Source organism: Malaclemys terrapin, chromosome 3 (assembly GCF_027887155.1).
Source record: "Malaclemys terrapin pileata isolate rMalTer1 chromosome 3, rMalTer1.hap1, whole genome shotgun sequence".
NCBI classification, from domain to species: Eukaryota; Metazoa; Chordata; order Testudines; family Emydidae; genus Malaclemys; species Malaclemys terrapin.
The window spans coordinates 96,401,003-96,418,464 of NC_071507.1; the positions used below are offsets into that span (position 1 = coordinate 96,401,003).

At 42.0% G+C, this 17,462-nt stretch overlaps 1 protein-coding gene across 2 annotated transcripts in view; it reads right to left on the reverse strand.

The window, feature by feature from the left end:
- The window catches only part of MTHFD1L (methylenetetrahydrofolate dehydrogenase (NADP+ dependent) 1 like), a 240,469-nt gene that overhangs the window by 130,688 nt on the left and 92,319 nt on the right, over positions 1 to 17,462 (reverse strand). For both annotated transcript variants that reach the window (XM_054023202.1, XM_054023203.1), the window contains exon 20: positions 5,770 to 5,881. In XM_054023202.1, the coding sequence (XP_053879177.1) occupies positions 5,770 to 5,881 (112 nt within the window). The remainder of the gene's footprint in view (positions 1 to 5,769; positions 5,882 to 17,462) is intronic.

The following is a 17,462-nucleotide window of genomic DNA, read 5'->3' on the forward strand; positions in this document are numbered from 1 at the left end:
AATGACAGAATTTTGTGATATTTGGCAAAGGGGATAATAAAAAAAAAATGGCTCCAGACTTCTCTAAACTCAAGTTACAGTACAGCACACGGCACCTTTAACACTAAGTACGCTGTGTTATAATATGTGCCTGATTTATATAAACTATTAAAAACTCAAGATGGAGCCTTTTTCATGAAGATTTTTGCAGTTTTTCAACATAAAAACTCTTCATATATGATCTGACATAGAAAAGACAATGAAGCAACACCAGCTCATGTGCAGAAATGAACACTAAGGCAAGGTGGATTATTGTGCTTGCAGACACAAATACTCTTGGTCAATACAAAAGGATAAATAATACACTTTCCCATGAATTAAACAACATTCAGCTCCAAGTAAGGGGAATAAACAGTCTGACTGAGCCTCTACAACAAATAGCTATTCACAATAGCTCTATCTCTACTTTCATTATTATTTATTTATATTATCGTAGCACCTAGAGGCTCCAGCTAAGAGCAAGGCTCCATTGTGCCACTAGGTACTGTACAAACACACGGCTGGAGACAGCTCCTGCCTTGAAAAGCCACAGTTTAATTAGACAAGATAGAGAAAATATTTTTAGCTCCATTTTACAGATAGTGAGTGGAGATATGGAGACAGTAAGTGATTTACCCAAGGTCATAGCAAAAGTATGGGGCACAGCCCAAACCTGAATTCAGTTTTCCTGAGCCATAGTCCTATGCACTAACTACAAGCCCATCCTTCGCTCTCTCAGGAGAGAAGTATTGACGCCATAATTCTGCAACTGAACAATCTCCATGTCACAGATCTAAAGACTCAATGACACAAAGCAGGGTTTTTTAGTGAATGTTTCACAATGCAGCTTAGTATAGCTCCTGGTGGTAGCACTAATGTACACAGGGCCCCAGTGGGGGCTGGAGCAGTTTTTACGCTATTTGTTTTAGATCTTTTCTGCAGAGTCAGATAACATGATACTTAAAAATCTCTCGCTGTTGCTACTGCTATTTACTAGCAATAGTGAGAAATTTCCCCCCAAAATCTCTCCATTAGATAAAGTAATTAAGGCCCCACCTTAGCAAATCACTTAAATACATTATTGATTTAAAGTATATGCCTAAGTGCTTTGCTGAACAGGGATGGGTATAAATGTGCATAAAGTTAAGCATGTGCTGAAGTGCTTTGCTAAATCGAGGCATAAGAGTCTATTAATTCAGAGTTTAGAGGAAAGCCTTCTCTTAGTGGACCAAAGACTGCATTACTTAAAGCTAACAAGAGCCCAGTTTTATAGAGATTTATTTTCTGCATTTCAAGTGCACCCCCTATTGAGTAGCTACGGAAGAAAATTGAGAATTGACAAAACGATCTTAACTACACTGCCTCACACTCTGGCAGAGAAAGTGAATCCAAGAAATAAATAAATAATCAATCAACCAAACAATGGAAGAGAAAAGAATTTTAAACAGACAAGTGTAGAGCAAATGATATGAAGTGCAAATACAGGCTGAGAGCAACACTAAGCTGAACTGAATGCAGAAATAATAGTCAGCAGCAAAGGTAGTTCTTTCACCTTCTACATCTTGCACACAGATTCAAATGTGTTTGCCACATCCTCCTTCCATTGTGATAATATCAGTCAGACCTGCCATGTGGAAAGGTTACTGGATACAGCAATAGAAGTCACTAAAATGAACACATTAAAAATGTTAAACCCTTAAAAAGCTTTTGATTTATTTGAGGAAAGCACGTAACAGTGAACAGGGCTTATATCTGCTATACATCTTAATGCAATATTGATTCCATTATCAGAGAATAACTAATGTATCAAGAGTACAAAGCGTTCCCACCTAGGATGGGCTTTCAGACTATCACGTGGGAACGAACAGTTCCTGTCCAGATGTACATCAGCAAAACTAGTGATAAAGAAAATCCATCTCTTGCAATATCAGTGCACTTTAAACAGATTACCACCCATTGCATTAAACATTTTTAAATGCATACAGTCTACTTGGAAAATCTCATTTTCCATAATGACTACAACTCTACATTTTCATGAATAATTCACCATTTTCTTAATTATTGCTATTCATTTGACAGCCACGAGATGTCAGGTCAGAGGTCCTACTCACTGTTCTTGCAAACAAAAATTAAATTCAAATGCCCACCAATCACTGCCCAATGATACAAGGGCCTGAAATGACTCCAGATATTACAACCATCATTAAAACTTTGATTTTCAATGTTTTGAAAATTTAAAAAATTAAAAAAAAAACAACCCAAAAAACTTTATCCAAAATGATTTTATGCAACTAATTTTGCTGCTCTTCAGGAAAACAACAACAAAAAAAATACGTCCCCATTTGGTGAGTCTTTATTTCCAAGGATAGTAGTATTAGGAGAAATTAAAAAATGACCTGTGCAAGATGAATATCCCGTGATAAGTGAATGGTAAATCCATAGTATATAAAAAAAAGATATAAAACTCAAGTTATGAAATACAGACAAATCAAGCAATTTCTACCTGTTGTAAGGATCCACGGACTAGAACCTGGGTCTGCAGACATTCCCAAAGTGCCCCTGGGTGGTCACGCAGACCAATAACCAGGGAGCACTTTGAAGAGTAGGTACCACAACCTAAAGGACTCAGAATGACATTATCCTGCAGCCCTCTGATTGGCCAAGCACCCTATTTAACCCTGGAGGGTGCCCTAGGAAATTATCTGGGCAACTTTGGGTCTTCTGATCTCCAGTTTCAGATCCCAGCCTCAATCTGATCCTGACTCTTGCCTCCTGACTCCGGCCTGGTACTACCTCTGATCTCCGACTCTAGCCTGACTCCGATCCTGACTCTTGCTTACCAAACCCTGCTCTAGTGCAGGGGTTCCCAAACTGTGGGTCGGGACCCCAAAGTGAGTCACAACCCCATTTTAATGGGGTCGCCAAGGCTGGTGTTGGCCCTGGGCCCCAGCAAGTCTGAAGGCCAAGCCCCCACCTACCCCCCAGCCCAAGACTAAGGTTACATGCCCCCCAACTAGGGCAGAAACCCTTGGGCTTCAACTTTGGCCCCCCTCGCCCGAGGTGGCAGATCTCGGTCTTCGGTCCCCCCTTCTGGGGTCATGTAGTAATTTTTGTTGTCAGAAGGGGGTCATGATGCAATGAAGTTTGAGAACCGCTTCTCTAATGATTTCTCCAACTCCTGCTCACTGTCTACAGTCCCTCACATGCAGACTCCAGCCAAGCTGTGACTGCTAGGCCAGACCACCTGTGCCCCAGTCCCTTACATCTGTTTGGTTTTAAATCTCCACTGCTACTTAAATTAGAGAAAAAAAGTATAACCAACAGATACTTTACACAATTAATGTATCTTCTGTTACATCCAATGCTGATCTTAATGGGGTTTAATTCGTCACAGTTATTATGGCTATTCAGCTTCAATATGTTTTTAAAAGTTTTCCTCTACTCATATGTTTGCATTATTTTTAGAAGGCTCATTATCATCATCTTACGCAAGACTACCTTCTTTTTCTCTACTGCGGTGAATGTAGTTTGGTTTACAGCATTGTGAATGACAAACCATCTGTAACTATGTCTCAGACCCCTACATACCCTACCAATTATTTTGACTTGGTAGGGTAAGTTGATAAATTCAATATTGTAAACATCTTTTGAGAGAAGAATTTGTCCTCTGTGTGCAGTTTATACCAATGTTTGGGTCTAAAACATGCATATACATGAATTTCTCCAGCATTAAGATCAGAAATGGAAGAAACTTTTCCTGAAGATAATACCCTAAAGAGTTCACTACCAGTTTTGTACTCTATCCTGTATAAAGTCTCTCTAATAGCAAGCTACTACTTATGGAGGATTTTAATGTTAACGTGTTAGATGAATAACCTGATTCAATTCTAGCAAAGTCCACATCCACACAGCTATAAAAAGTCATAATGTCCTAGCCAATCCATCAGTGGATAAAAGGACTCTCTTCTATTGCTACCTGTGAATCCAAGGGCAGACAAGGTTTCAGAGAGTCCCTGGATGGGAACTTCTTTGACAAAGGGTGAGCACAACTCCTCAAAGGGAGCAGACACATACCACTGACATTTCTGTGTACACTTGGTATCTGTTAGCCGTGGTGTTATGCGGTGACACAATAGGTTAGATAGTAAGTCGCTCAGTTTCCCAACAGTCATAGTAAAAATAAACTGCATCTAGGATTGCTAGGGATTCCAAGATGTGAAAAGTTAGAAAAGCAGGGCGGTTTGTTTTCAGTCATCACAAGCATATTTGTAAAAATAACTAAACTGTAAGAAATTCAGTGTTACCTTTGATATCTATAGTGAGGATTAAAAAAATATATATACATATCTTCCCTTACACAAGATGTTTATATTTTAGAACTCAGCAGGAACCAGAGAAATAGGCAGCAGTAACTGAAATGTTTTCACAAAATAAAAGCCTCACCTCCCTGTACAATGTATATGTGCATGGTAAAATTACAACGCGAACAGGAACTTGTTTGCAGTACGTAGCCCAGCCTTCTTGGTTAGGGTTATACATTGCTCATGAAAATGAGCATGTTTATAATGCCATCTTATGAAACTGTTGAATGGAAAAGGACAAAGTGGTTCTGGAGAGAAAATGCCTAATATTGATTATTTCCCCTATGTTTGGAATGAAGAAAGAATATAGCTGTGTCTGTTTAACAACTTACAATTACCATAGCACTTTATTTTACAAAAACATCTTTACGTTTGCTTAACCAGAATCATCAAGCTATATCAACATAACTCTGGGAATGATAAAAATAATCTTTATTAATAATCTCAAAATTAAAAGTAAACAAAAGACTATTGAAAAACTAATTTACTTTTCATTATTTAAGTTCTGCATTTATTTTGCCTTTCACTCAGTTTAGATCATTATAAAGAGACTTTTTGGTTCTCCTGCTCTCAAACTGTGCTGTTATTGTTTGGCTTCACAACACAGTGGAGGAGTATTTAAATAGCAATCATACTATAAAAAACTTACTTGAAACTGTTCCATCAGATTCCATGTTTGACTTTCATATACAATTTAGTCCGTTTACAAGTAAACAATTTTCTATTTCTAAATGTCAGCAGCACAATCTCAACCTGGAATCTAAAATTCAAGCTGAATTCTGATTTCTGCTATCGCCACTATTAAAAATTTTGTAATTTAACTACTCATTCTGCTGAGCGATTTGAGCTATAATAGGATCCAGTCCTCTTCCACAGCTATATTGGTCCTGAACTGCTAATAAGTAGTAAAAATGTATTTTAGGCCCTGGTCCTGCAATAAAAACTGTGCATGTGGAAATCCACAGAACCTCTTTAGTGTTAATAGGGCTCTGTCCATTTATGTGACTCTCAATGCAGGCTAGGGATGTAGTTAGTAAAGTGAACAGAGCAGACACAGAGTAAGAAGCTGCCATTTTTACACTATGACTTTTGAAGAAATATTAAACAATATTCTTAACTTCAGTCTGGAACACACTAGCAACATAGTTTGTCAGTACAATTTTATCCTTCAATATTAACTTATTGATTGTGGCAATACAGCTACTGTTTGGCACCTCATTGTACAGTCAGAGTTTAAGGCCAGAAGGAACCATCTGATCATCTACTCTGACCTCCAGTATATCACAAGCCACCAACACCACCCAGAACCCGCAAACTAAACCCAACAACTGGTAGGAACTGGTCATAAGAGAGTAATAATAATAATACAATGGGTGGGGGGGAACCTTACCCACAAATCCTTCTTCTCCAACCAGCTTCAGGGCAATCTTGTCTGCCAAAACTGAAGAGTTTCCATGTGCAATATTAGCAAACGGTCCAGCATGCACAAATACTGGAGTTCCCTGGAAGATACAAAAAGAGAATTTACATCCCAGGTAATACAACAGCCAGAAAAAGGAACTGACTTCATAGGTGTATACTTTTTTGATGTATACAATTTTGAAAAAACTGCCTAGGGGGCACAGGGACTGGAAACCATATGATAGTTAAGAGATAACGACATTGTTGACAGATAATTTTTTGGGGGATTGCGTTTAGTGAAATCTCAGGGGCATATAGCCCCATTCATGTGAAAGTCTAGATGTTAAGAAGCAACAAACGATCACTTTTGTTTTAGAATCTTCGTTCATAACAGAACACTAAATGACAGTAGTTAAAACTGCAGGACTACACACACAACAGGATACTGTATTATATTAGTATTACTGTAGTGCCTAGGAGCCCAAGGTACTGTACAAAACACAGAATAAAAGATGGTCCCAGACCCAGTCTAAGGCCTGGTCTACACTAAAAAGTTAGGTTGAAGGAAGCCGCCTTAAGTCGACCTGTTAATGTACGTGTCTATGCTACCAGGTCCCTTATGCCAACCTAAGTCGCTTCTAAGGTCGACTTCCATAATCCATCTCTGCGAGAGGCGTAGTGCTTAATTTGATTTTCATGGGTCGACTACGAGGTAGTGCAGATGCAGCGTTGTGTAATTCGACTTAATTGGCTTCCAAGTGGTGTCCCACAATGCTCATCTGTGACCGCTCTGCAGATCATTTTCAACTCTGCTGCACTGCAGCCAGGTATACAGGAAACAGTCCTCCCCTGCTAAAGCCCCGGGAACTTTTGATTTCCCATTTCCTGTTTGATCAACATTGGGAGTGTGTCAGCTTGATCACAGCTGATCATGGAGCCTACATGCCCCAAATGCGCTCCAGCCTGGTCTGCACAGGAGGTGGTTGATCTCATCACTGTGTGGGGAGAAGAGTGTGTGCAGGGTGAGTAGCCCCCTCACACCTCCGCCCGAGTCATGGGTGACCACACGTTTAATGAAGTTTATGGGAGGCTCATGTCAGGAGCAGAGGTAGCTAGTTGAACAATGGCCCTTCTCCATAGCACCACAGATATTATGGAGCACGCAGCTATAACCATGGGGATGTTCTCTTCACTAAGGTCCAACCTTGTTAGTAAACATCTCCAGAGCCCTTTTAAACGACCAAAGGCACATTCAACCACCATTCTGCACTTGCTGAGCCTATAGTTGAACTGTTCCTTACTGCTGTCCAGACAGCAGGTGTATGGCTTCATGAGCCATGGGAGCAAGGGGTAGTCTGGGTCCCACAAGATAACTATAGCATCTCAACATTGTCAATGTTCATTTTGTGGTCTAGAAAGAAAGTCCCAGACTGCAGCTTTTTGAACAGACTCGAGTTCCTAAAGATGCGCGCGTCATGAACCTTTCCCAACCATCCCATGTTGTTGTCAATGAAACACCCCGTGATTAACCAGTGCTCGCCACACCATTGAAAAGTATCTCTTTTGGTTTACGTACCCTTTGGCAAGGTGGTATGGTGCCCAGATGGGGATGTGTGTGCCATCTATTGCCCCACCGCAATTAGGGAACCTATCTGCAGCAAAACCATCCACTATGTCCTGCACGTTTCCCAGACTCACTACCCTTCTTAGCAGAAGTCGATTAATGGCCCTACACACTTGGAGCACAGCAGCTCCCTTGGTTGATTTACCTACTCCAAATTGATTCCCCACTGACCGGTAACTGTCTGGTGTTGTAAGTTTCCAAACAGCGATCGCCACTGCTTCTTCACTGTCAGAGCAGCTCTCATTTTTGTGTTGCTGAACTGCAGGGCAGCGGAAAGCTCTGCAGCCACTGCTCATCATTCCATACCTGCAAAACGATGCTGTCCCGCCAGTCAGTGCTTGTTTCACGGGACCAGAAACGGTACTCCACAGAGTGCAGCTGCTCTGTGACTGCCAGCAGCAACTGTGAATTGTTTTTTTCTATGGCTTGCAGCAGGGCTGCTTTCAGAACATCGCTATGTTCCGTGCGGCGGACCCTACTTTGGCTCTAGAAATACTGAAGGAGAAGGCGCGAGGTGTTTGCTGTGAGGATCTTAAGAGTGCACAACTGAGCAGCCTCCACGCTTCTGGGGTTATGGTGTAGGCGTGAACAATCACTGGGTTGTTTGCCATTGATATGAGGGAGGGAGCACAGTGCATCATGGGATGCCGACGCCCCATTCCCATTCTCCCCTGCGACAAAGTTTTGGTCCCATGAGGCATTGCACAAACTTCCCAAAACACACTACAGCAAGTTGCATTTCGGGATAGCTACCCACAATACACTGCTTTGTGTGTCGATGCAGGCATTACTAGTGTGGACACACTCCGTGAGACAGTGAGCATGGTGTGGCCACACACAGTCGATTTAATTCGGAGGTTCGAGGTCGAATTAGATAAAGTTGACTTAATTTTGTAGTGTAGAGAAGCCCTAAGTATAAGATGAGACAAGAGATGGGTACAAATCCCGAGGGAGTACAGGGAAACAATGAGAGAATATTGGTCAGTATAATAGGATGTAGTCTCCACACACCAGCAGTCTAACTGTTGTCAAGATTTTTGTAAGCATCACAGAAAAGGAGAATTTTAAAAGAGCATCCACAAAATAGGCTAGAATTAAATGAAGCATATTATCTAACTGCTATTGACAAAAATCTTTTGCATGTATCAGAATATGAGAGACAACTCATTGCCTGGAAATATCTTTAATTTTATGTGTATTGCACTCTGAATAGACATGGACTTTAGCACCAATACTGTAAAGTGAAATAATATTTTGTATTAAATATTTTAATGCTTCCAAGATTACTGGCGAGAGGAAGCAAACAGCCTGAGATTATCTAGAGAATAAAGCTAGGTGCTCCTTTTTTTTTTTATTTTCACTAAAATGTATTTAAAATAATTTATTTGGTATATGTGGGAATTAACCCCAAATATGTGTATGTTCTCCAAAGAATATCATCATAATTGAGTTCAGGTGTGAAGTAATGAAGTTATTTAAATCTCCTTTACAATAGTTAAAATGCTTCAGTCCTGATAAGAGAAAATATTTCAGAGAATTAACAAAACCAGATGTCTCTTAACTAGGGCTGTCGATTAATCGCAGTTAACTCACATGATTAACTCAAAAAATTAATGGTGATTAATCAGTTTTAATTGCACTGTTAAACAATGTGAAACAATACTGTAGCGCAATCTCTTTATCATGAAAGTTGAACTTACAAATGTAGAATTATGTATAAAAAAATAACTGCATTCAAAAATAAAAAAAATGTAAATCTTTAGAATTTACAAGTCCACTGCGTCCTACTTCTTGTTCAGCCAATCGCTCAAACAAACAAGTTTGTTTACATTTGCAGGAGATAATGCTGCCCGGTTCTTGTTTACAATGTTCACCTGAAAGTGAGAAAACACAGTTACCTTTTCTGTAACTGGTGTTCTTCGAGATGTGCTGCTCATGTCTATGCCACAATAGTGTGTGCGCTTGCCGTGTGCACTGGTGGTGGAAGTTTTTCAATTGCTCCCCCCACCCTCAGTTCCTTCTTGCCAGACAACTTTGACAGAGGGGAAGGAGGGCGGGATGTGGAATAGACATGAGCCACACATCTCGCAGAACACCAGTTACGGAAAAGGTAACTGTCTTTTCTTCTTCGAGTGATTGCTCATGTGTATTCCATAATAGGTGATTCCAAGCTATATCTGCTGGAGGTGGGAAGGAGCTCACAAACTCTCGGGACGGAGGACAGCCCTGCCGAACCTGGTGCCCTCTCTGGTCTGGGAGACAGTCGCATAATGTGAGGTGAACGTGTAAACTGAAGACCAAGTGGCAGCCCTACAAATGTCCTGAATGGGGACAAGGGCCAAAAAGACAGCCGATGAAGCCTGCAGCCTAGTCAAGTGCGCCTTCACAATTGGTTACGGAGGGATTCCTGCCAGGTCATAACAGGTACGGATGCATGAGATGATCCCGTTGGAGAACCGCTGAGTGGAGGTCGGCCCACCTTTCATGAGCTCAGCCAAGGCGATGAACAGTTGTGAGGATTTTCTGAACGGCTTAGTCTGCTCCAGGTAAAAAGCCATAGCCCATCTCACATCCAGCGTGTGGAGGTGGTGTTCCTCACTGGAAGCTTGGGACAGAGGACCGGCAGAAAAATGTCCTGACCCATGTGATAGGCAGAGACCACTTTCGGGAGGAACGAAGGGTGTGGGGGGAGCTGGACCTTATCTTTATGAAACACTGTGTACCGGGGCTCGGAGGTCAGGGACCTGAGTTCCACAAGAGGTGTGACCAGGAGCACGTGATTAGCAGCTCAAACAGGGGCCCTGTGAGATGGGCCAACACCAAGTTTAGGTCCCACTGCGGGACAGGAGGACTAACATACGGGAAGAGATGATCCAGCCCCTTAAGGAATCGGCCAGTCATAGCATGGGAGAATACCGTGTGGCCCTGCACTAGCGGATGGAAGGCCGATATGGCCGCCAGGTGCACCTTGACTGACGAGGGAGCCAGGCCTGGGCTCTAAGGTGAAGGAGGTAGTTCAGAATCAGCTGGATTGGGGCGGCCACCGGGGAAAACGTCCTGCTCGTCTGCCCACCTGGAAAACCGAGACCACTTTGCCGAGTAGGCTCGGCATGTGGAGGGCCGCCTGCTTTCTAGGACGACGCGCTGAACCCCTTCCAAGTACGTCCTTTCCTCCCTACCTAACCATTGAGCAGCCAAGCCATGAGGTGGAGTGCCACTAGATTGGAGTGGAGGAGGCGATCCTGGTCCTGGGAGAGCAGGTCTGGGCGGGATGGCAACGGTCACGACAGAGTGACCACCAGCCTTTGTGAGGGTCCCGTACCAATGCTGCTTGGGTCATGCTGGGACAATCAGAAGGACCCTGGCCTTGTCTGTCTTTATCTTTTCCAGGACCTTGCCGATCAGCGGGAATGGGGGAAAGGCATAGAAAAACTGGCGTGACCAGGACAGAAGGAAGGCATCGGAGATAGTGCCCCATCCCAGCTACTCCCTGGAGCAGAACCGGGGACAACAACGGTTCAGACGAGTCGCGAACAGGTCCACCTGGGGAGTTCCCCACACTTGGAAAAGTCTGTGCACCACCTCTGGGTAGACAGACCACTCCTGCTGAGAGGAGAAGTCCCTGCTCAAGTGATCCGCCCGCACGTTCCGGGCGCCCGGCAGATGGAAGGACGGTAGGCAGATGTCATAGGCTATACAAAAGTCCCACATCGAGGCCGTGTTGGACCCTGACCACCCGGCCCTCCAGGTGCGAGTGGAAGGCTATGCACGCCAGCCATACCGCCTTGAGCTCCTTGACATTTATGTGGAGGGTCAGATTCTGAGCCGACCACAGACCTTGGGTCTGAACATTCCCCACATGGTTCCCCCATCCCAGGTTCTACGCATTGGACACCAGTTCCAGCGACGGGGCCCTGCCCCTGAATGGGACCCCTTGGAGCATGTTTCTCGGGGAGGACCACCACCGTAGGGAGGTGATCACTGGCTTGGGCACTGTGAGGACCTTGTCCATCCTGTCTCTGGCCTGGGAGAACTCCGAGGCCAACCAGAGCTGGAGGGGCCTCATCCTGAGTCTGGCGTGATGGACCACATACGCGCATGCCGACACGTGACCCAAGAGCTGGAGGCACGCTCTGGCTGTTGTCACCGGAAACCTTGTGACCGTGTCGATGAGCCCCTTCAGCGTCTTGAACCTGTCCAGTGGGAGGGTGGCTCTGGCCGACGAGGCATCCAGGACCACCCCGATAAACTCTATGCATTGTACTGGGACTAACGTGGACTTGGTGTTGTTTACCAATAGGCCCAAAGTGGTGCATGTGGAGGTGAAGGCTTGATGCCACCCTTTTTAAGAGTTCTTGGTGGGCCCTAAAGTCCCCTGGCAGGATGGAGGGGCCGTAATCCACCTGGTCAGTCTCCAGGCACGGTGCCGAGGATGTACGTCCCACTGACTCCTTACTGGGGGGTTTGGAGAGGGAGGCTGATGGTCCTTCTGAGGCTTTGGCCACCAAGCAAGCCCCCACCGGGGGCTGCATCGGGGGCCACGATGCCCACTAGTACCATTGGGCTGGGCATGGAGCCTGGTGCCACTGCACCTCCTGTGGCACCAGCGGAGCCAGCTCTTCGGCCTGGCTGGCCCATCGATGGAGACTATGAAGGGAGGCTGGGCTGACAATGGTACCATGTGAACGCCTGTTCTCACTTTCAGGTGACACTGAAAACAAGAAGCAGGCAGCATTATCTCCTGCAAATGTAAACAAATTTATCTGAGCAATTGGCTGAACAAGAAGTAGGACTCAGTGGACTTGAAGGCTCTAAAGTTTTACATTGTTTTATTTTTGAATGCAGTTATATTTATACATAATTCTATATTTGTAAGTTAAACTTTCATGATAAAGAGATTGCACTACAGTACTTGTATTAGGCGAACTGAAAAATACTAAATCTTATTTTTACAGTGCAAATGTTTGTAATCAAAAATAAATATAAAGTGAGCACTGTACACTTTGTATTCTGTGTTGTATTTGAAATCAATATATTTGAAAATGTAGACAAAAATGCAAAAATATTTAATAAATTTCAATTGAAATGCTATTGTTTAACAGTGCAATTAAAACAGTAATTAATCATGATTAATTTTTTTAACCACACTATTAATCACGTTTTTTAATCGTTTGACAGACCTACTCTTAACCCTTTAAATAATTTTTCTGTTTTAATGACACTATTTTTAGTCCTCACCATTACAGAATGCCAACCACAATAATCTAATCTTGTATTTTATCTGTGAGTGGTTTGCACACACACAATCACTTTCCTTCAAACAGACAAAACAGTACTTTAGACTACTACATACAAAATTTCAGGATCCGTCTGTGAAAACACAATTTGTCTTTGTGGGAAAATGTGTGTGTACATCTGTGTTAGCGCACGTGTGTGTGAATGGGGATGTTATCGAAAAGATAGACAATTCCCATGAACAATCTGATGGCTACTCTGCTGTACATGTTTTAAAGATGAAACAGTGGAACAAGACCAGAAAGAAAGAGCAACAAACATTATGTCTTAGAACAAAAAGAATGATAAAGATTATCAACATTACTATACTCCCGCTCTTTTGAGTCAGTGTTCCTTTATGTGCTCTAGGGACACAGCAGTGAAATGCCAGTGGAGTTTTATAAATGTATGCAAAAAACTCAACTTGAACTAGGCAAACCTTCAAATTGCAAGTGAGGTTCTAAACATATGATCCTCCCCTCTATTCAAAGCTTGTTATTGTTAGCAGCAGATCCTAGGGGCCCTAATCATGCACTAGGCAAGTTACAAAACACATAGCAAAAAGATGGCCCCCGCTCCAAACAGCTTAAAACCCAAGTAAAACAAACAAACCATTTCCTCCTATGCTGTTTTTAATAAGGCTTTTAACAGTTTCTACAAATCTAGCCTGTTTCTTTCTATAATCCACAATTTTTCTCATATTAAATGAATTACCTGTGTAATTACCACAGTTGTAAAATTAACATATCAAAATCTATTGTGGATTCTAGTCCACTGAATTTATTTTTACCTTGGGCTTTATTGTTCAGCAGATTTACATACTGTACTGCGAGTGATCTGTTTTGAAAAATGATAACTAAAGCTAGCTGAAAAAGAGTTGCATAGTGTCTGCTCCTAACGCATTTTTTTTTAAAGTTATCATGTGTCCTGAAGTGTCTGATTCAAGTGACCTTAAGCAGCAAAAACCCCAAAGGCTTGTTTAATTAGAGACAATCGCACCTGAGGCATTTTAATCTGACAGACTTTTAGCTACATATAGGGCCTGATCCTGCAGCTTTTAATCAGAGAAGGCTCCTAGTGAAACAAAGACACCAAAAATAGCTCAATGGAGTTCCAAAAATCCAGAAAACAGAAGGAAGTTAATTAAATGTTTCATTCTCTCATTAGCTCTTGTAGGCAACAAAACTCTTGGAGCAAAAAAGCACGGGCTGATTACCCAAGGGAATGAACCCCAAACAGACATTTGGCGCCTCAGGCACACTCTTGAATGAATGGATTAAAAATCTTCTCAGAATGACATTCGTAGCTATAAAAGCAACCTCCCCCCCTCTTGCCCCCCCCACCCCCCCCAAATGACCACATCAGACATCTCCAAAGCCTCCTTAAAAATGTATGGAAAATCTCACCATGCCTCAAAATATACAGCTGGCACTTATTTTGCGACCCATTCCTAATAAACTATATATACACAAACTATCGACAGCATTGTGTATACATTTAATAAGGGAAATTCTTGATTATCAAAAGATTGCAGGAAGAAAATCATGCATGAAGCAAAATATGCAAGATTATCAATAGCTGACAAGATGTTTACAGTATTTATCACCCCTTGCTATGATTGGTACTTTAACTATAACATAGTTACAGGGCAACCATATTACCACTCCACAGAGTTGTTAGATACTGTTGTTTCTCTGCTACACATGGTATAAATAAATGTCAAATGTTATAGGAGCAGTTCACAAGAGTATCCTTCATGACAGACATGGATAAAACACTATGAAAACATTATGTACAGCTAAAACAAGCATAGTAGTTGCATCAGATGTAAAAGCTGCTGAAGTGTGACATTTATTATATGCAGAGCTGGTACCATGACCTATTGTTAAGGTTGCCCAATACTTCCTATTATAGCTCCTGTTTTCAGTTGCTTACAGTTTTGCCAAACATTAACAACTCTTCAGGTTGAAATTTCCATGCCAGGTGTCTGCCTTAGGCTGATTTTATTTTAAAAGTTTCAGCAAAAATGGTTCAGTCATCTCTGAGAATGAAATTAGGAGAAAGATATTTTTCTCATGTTAAAAAAAAAAAATTCTTTCCTTTTCACTGAAGCTCTAGCACCTCCATGCTTTGGAGCAGGGTCCTGAAATCTGGCAGGCAAAGAAGGTGTTGCACTGGTCTCAGGAAGGTGCTTTTTGTTGTCCCCATGAAAAAATACAAATTTGGCAGAGCTGAAAATCTTTGTTGACAAATGCTTAGCAAACTTGTAAAAGTTCTGCAGCTACATTCTTTGAAGATTCTAACTGCACTGAGCATGTTCCAGCCTAGGACCACAGGGGCTGAGCAAGATTTTCTCTATAATTGCTGCTACCAGATGCTGCAGGCTGCTGAAGGGCTGGGGCACAGGAACTGACAGCAGGGAGAATGTCTATCGTGTGCTCTTCCAACAGTCCCCAAAGTTTGTTTACATTTACAGGAGATACTGCTGCCCTCTTCTTATTTACAATTATTTACAGAAAGTGAGAAAAGGCATTTGCATGGCACTTCTGTAGCCAGTATTGCTGTTTTACCCGCATTCTGCCATATATTTCATGTTATAGCAGTCTCTGATGATGACCCAGTATATGTTGTTTGTTTTAAGAACACTTTCACTGCAGATATGGCAAAACGCAAAGAAGGTACCAACGTGAGATTTCAAAAGATAGATACAGCACTCGACCCAAGGTTTAAGACTCCCAAGTGCCTTCCAAAATCTGAGAGGGATGAGGTGTGGAGCATGCTTTCAGAAGTCTTAAAAGAGCAACACTCCAATGTGGAAATTACAGAACCTGAACCACCAAAAAAGAAAATCAACCTTCTGCTGGTAGCATCTGACTCAGATAATGAAAATGAACATGTGTCGGTCCGCACTGCTTTGGAATCTTATCGAGCAGAACCCATCATCAGCATGGATGCATGTCTTCTGGAATGGTAGTTGAAGCATGAAGGGACATATGACTCTTTAGTGCATCTTGCACGTAAATATCTTACAATTCCGGCTACAATAGTGCCATGAGAACGCCTGTGCTCACTGTTAGGTGACAGTGTAAACAAGAACCAAGCAGCATTCTCTCTTGCAAATGTAAACAAACTTGTTTGTCTGAGCGATTGGCTTAACGAGAAGTAGGACTGAGTGAACTTGTAAATTCTAAAATTTTACATTGTTTTATTTTTGAATGCAGTTTTTTTTGTACATAATTCTACATTTGTAAGTTAAACTTTCACAATCAAGAGTTTGCACTACAGTACTTGTATTAGGTGAATTGAAAAAATACTACTTGTTTTTTTACAGTGCAAATACTTGTATTCAAAAATAAATATAAAGTGAGTACCGTACATTTTGTATTCTGTGTTGTAATTGAAATCAATATATTTGAAAATGTAGAAACCATCCAAAAATATTTAAAGAAATGGGATTTTATTATTTAACAGTGTGATTAATTGCAATTAATTTTTTTAATTGCTCGACAGCCCTAAAACACACACATTAATACGGGGAAGGTTAGTCTAACTTGATCTACTAACTCATGTGAACATTACAATCCGCATGGTCTTAACCAGGATTTTATCTTGAATTAGTTAATTCAAGGTAATTTGATTTTAAAAACATCTTTTTTCCTTAGAAAGGGTGAATTAGAAGGTGGTCCGTGTTTGGGTAGGTGGCTCATAAATTAGCACTGAAATCAATAGGGACTCAAAGGGGTACAAGGGTCTGCGGGTGAGGATCCGACTGCAAGACTAATGCTGCCTTTAATACAGATTTTGTTGGTGGTGATCATATTTCAACATGGATTTTGGGGTGGGGATAGGAGGGGAATCCCTAGGCACCGGGGACAGGGAAATGATGCTAGAACTCACTATTCACAATGGTCTTTGATCATGGTTATTGATGGGATAGTAACATAAGAATCCCTCAATGCAGGATGGCAAGGAGATTATAAGAATACCCCTGATTTTGGTATATACATTCTAGTTTACCAAAGGATGTCACAGGAGGTCTTAAATGAAAGCCAGGGTCATACTGGTTATTAATATTGTTGGTGAAAAGTACATACAGATACTTTGTAAGGAGTTATGTATGTATACTGAAAATATGTTCTCAGAGTCTGTATCACAGCAGAGGTGGAGAAACAGGTTTCCTGTCAGACAAAAATGCTTATTCACCCGTCTCTCTGTTGGGATGTAAATTAAGCACTGCAAGCTAACACAATGGAGACACATTTACATGCAAAATCAACAACAAGATATGAAGTAAACAAGGGTGAGACAGAGTGGGGGAATCTCTGGTAAAAACTTATCCTTGATTTCACTATAAGCATATCTCAATGGTGTGGTAATAAGCAAGTTGCTGATCCTGAATTGAATCATTCAATCTGATATGTATATTGTTCCTTGAGGACAGCAGACCTGGTATTTCTGTGAGTGTACACTGGAGAAGGGGCTGGAGCCTGGATATTACAGAGGAATGCTTCAAAGGGACTCAAATGCACTATTTGTTAACCTGCAAGGCAAAGTCAGGGCTGGCATTGCCCAAATGAGAGTGACTGGTGGTGTCAGGGAGCCGACATGCAGTTAAGCACAAACAAGTTTCCCTCTTGCTGGAGGGCACGGGGTGGCAAGGTGACTCCTGAGTACCCCGAAAACCGTCACAGGGTGTTTCAGTCATAGCATGGAATGGACCAGAACAGACTAGTGCCACATAAAAGGCAGAAATCAGTACTGTTTAGAAGGGTGAATAAAGAAAT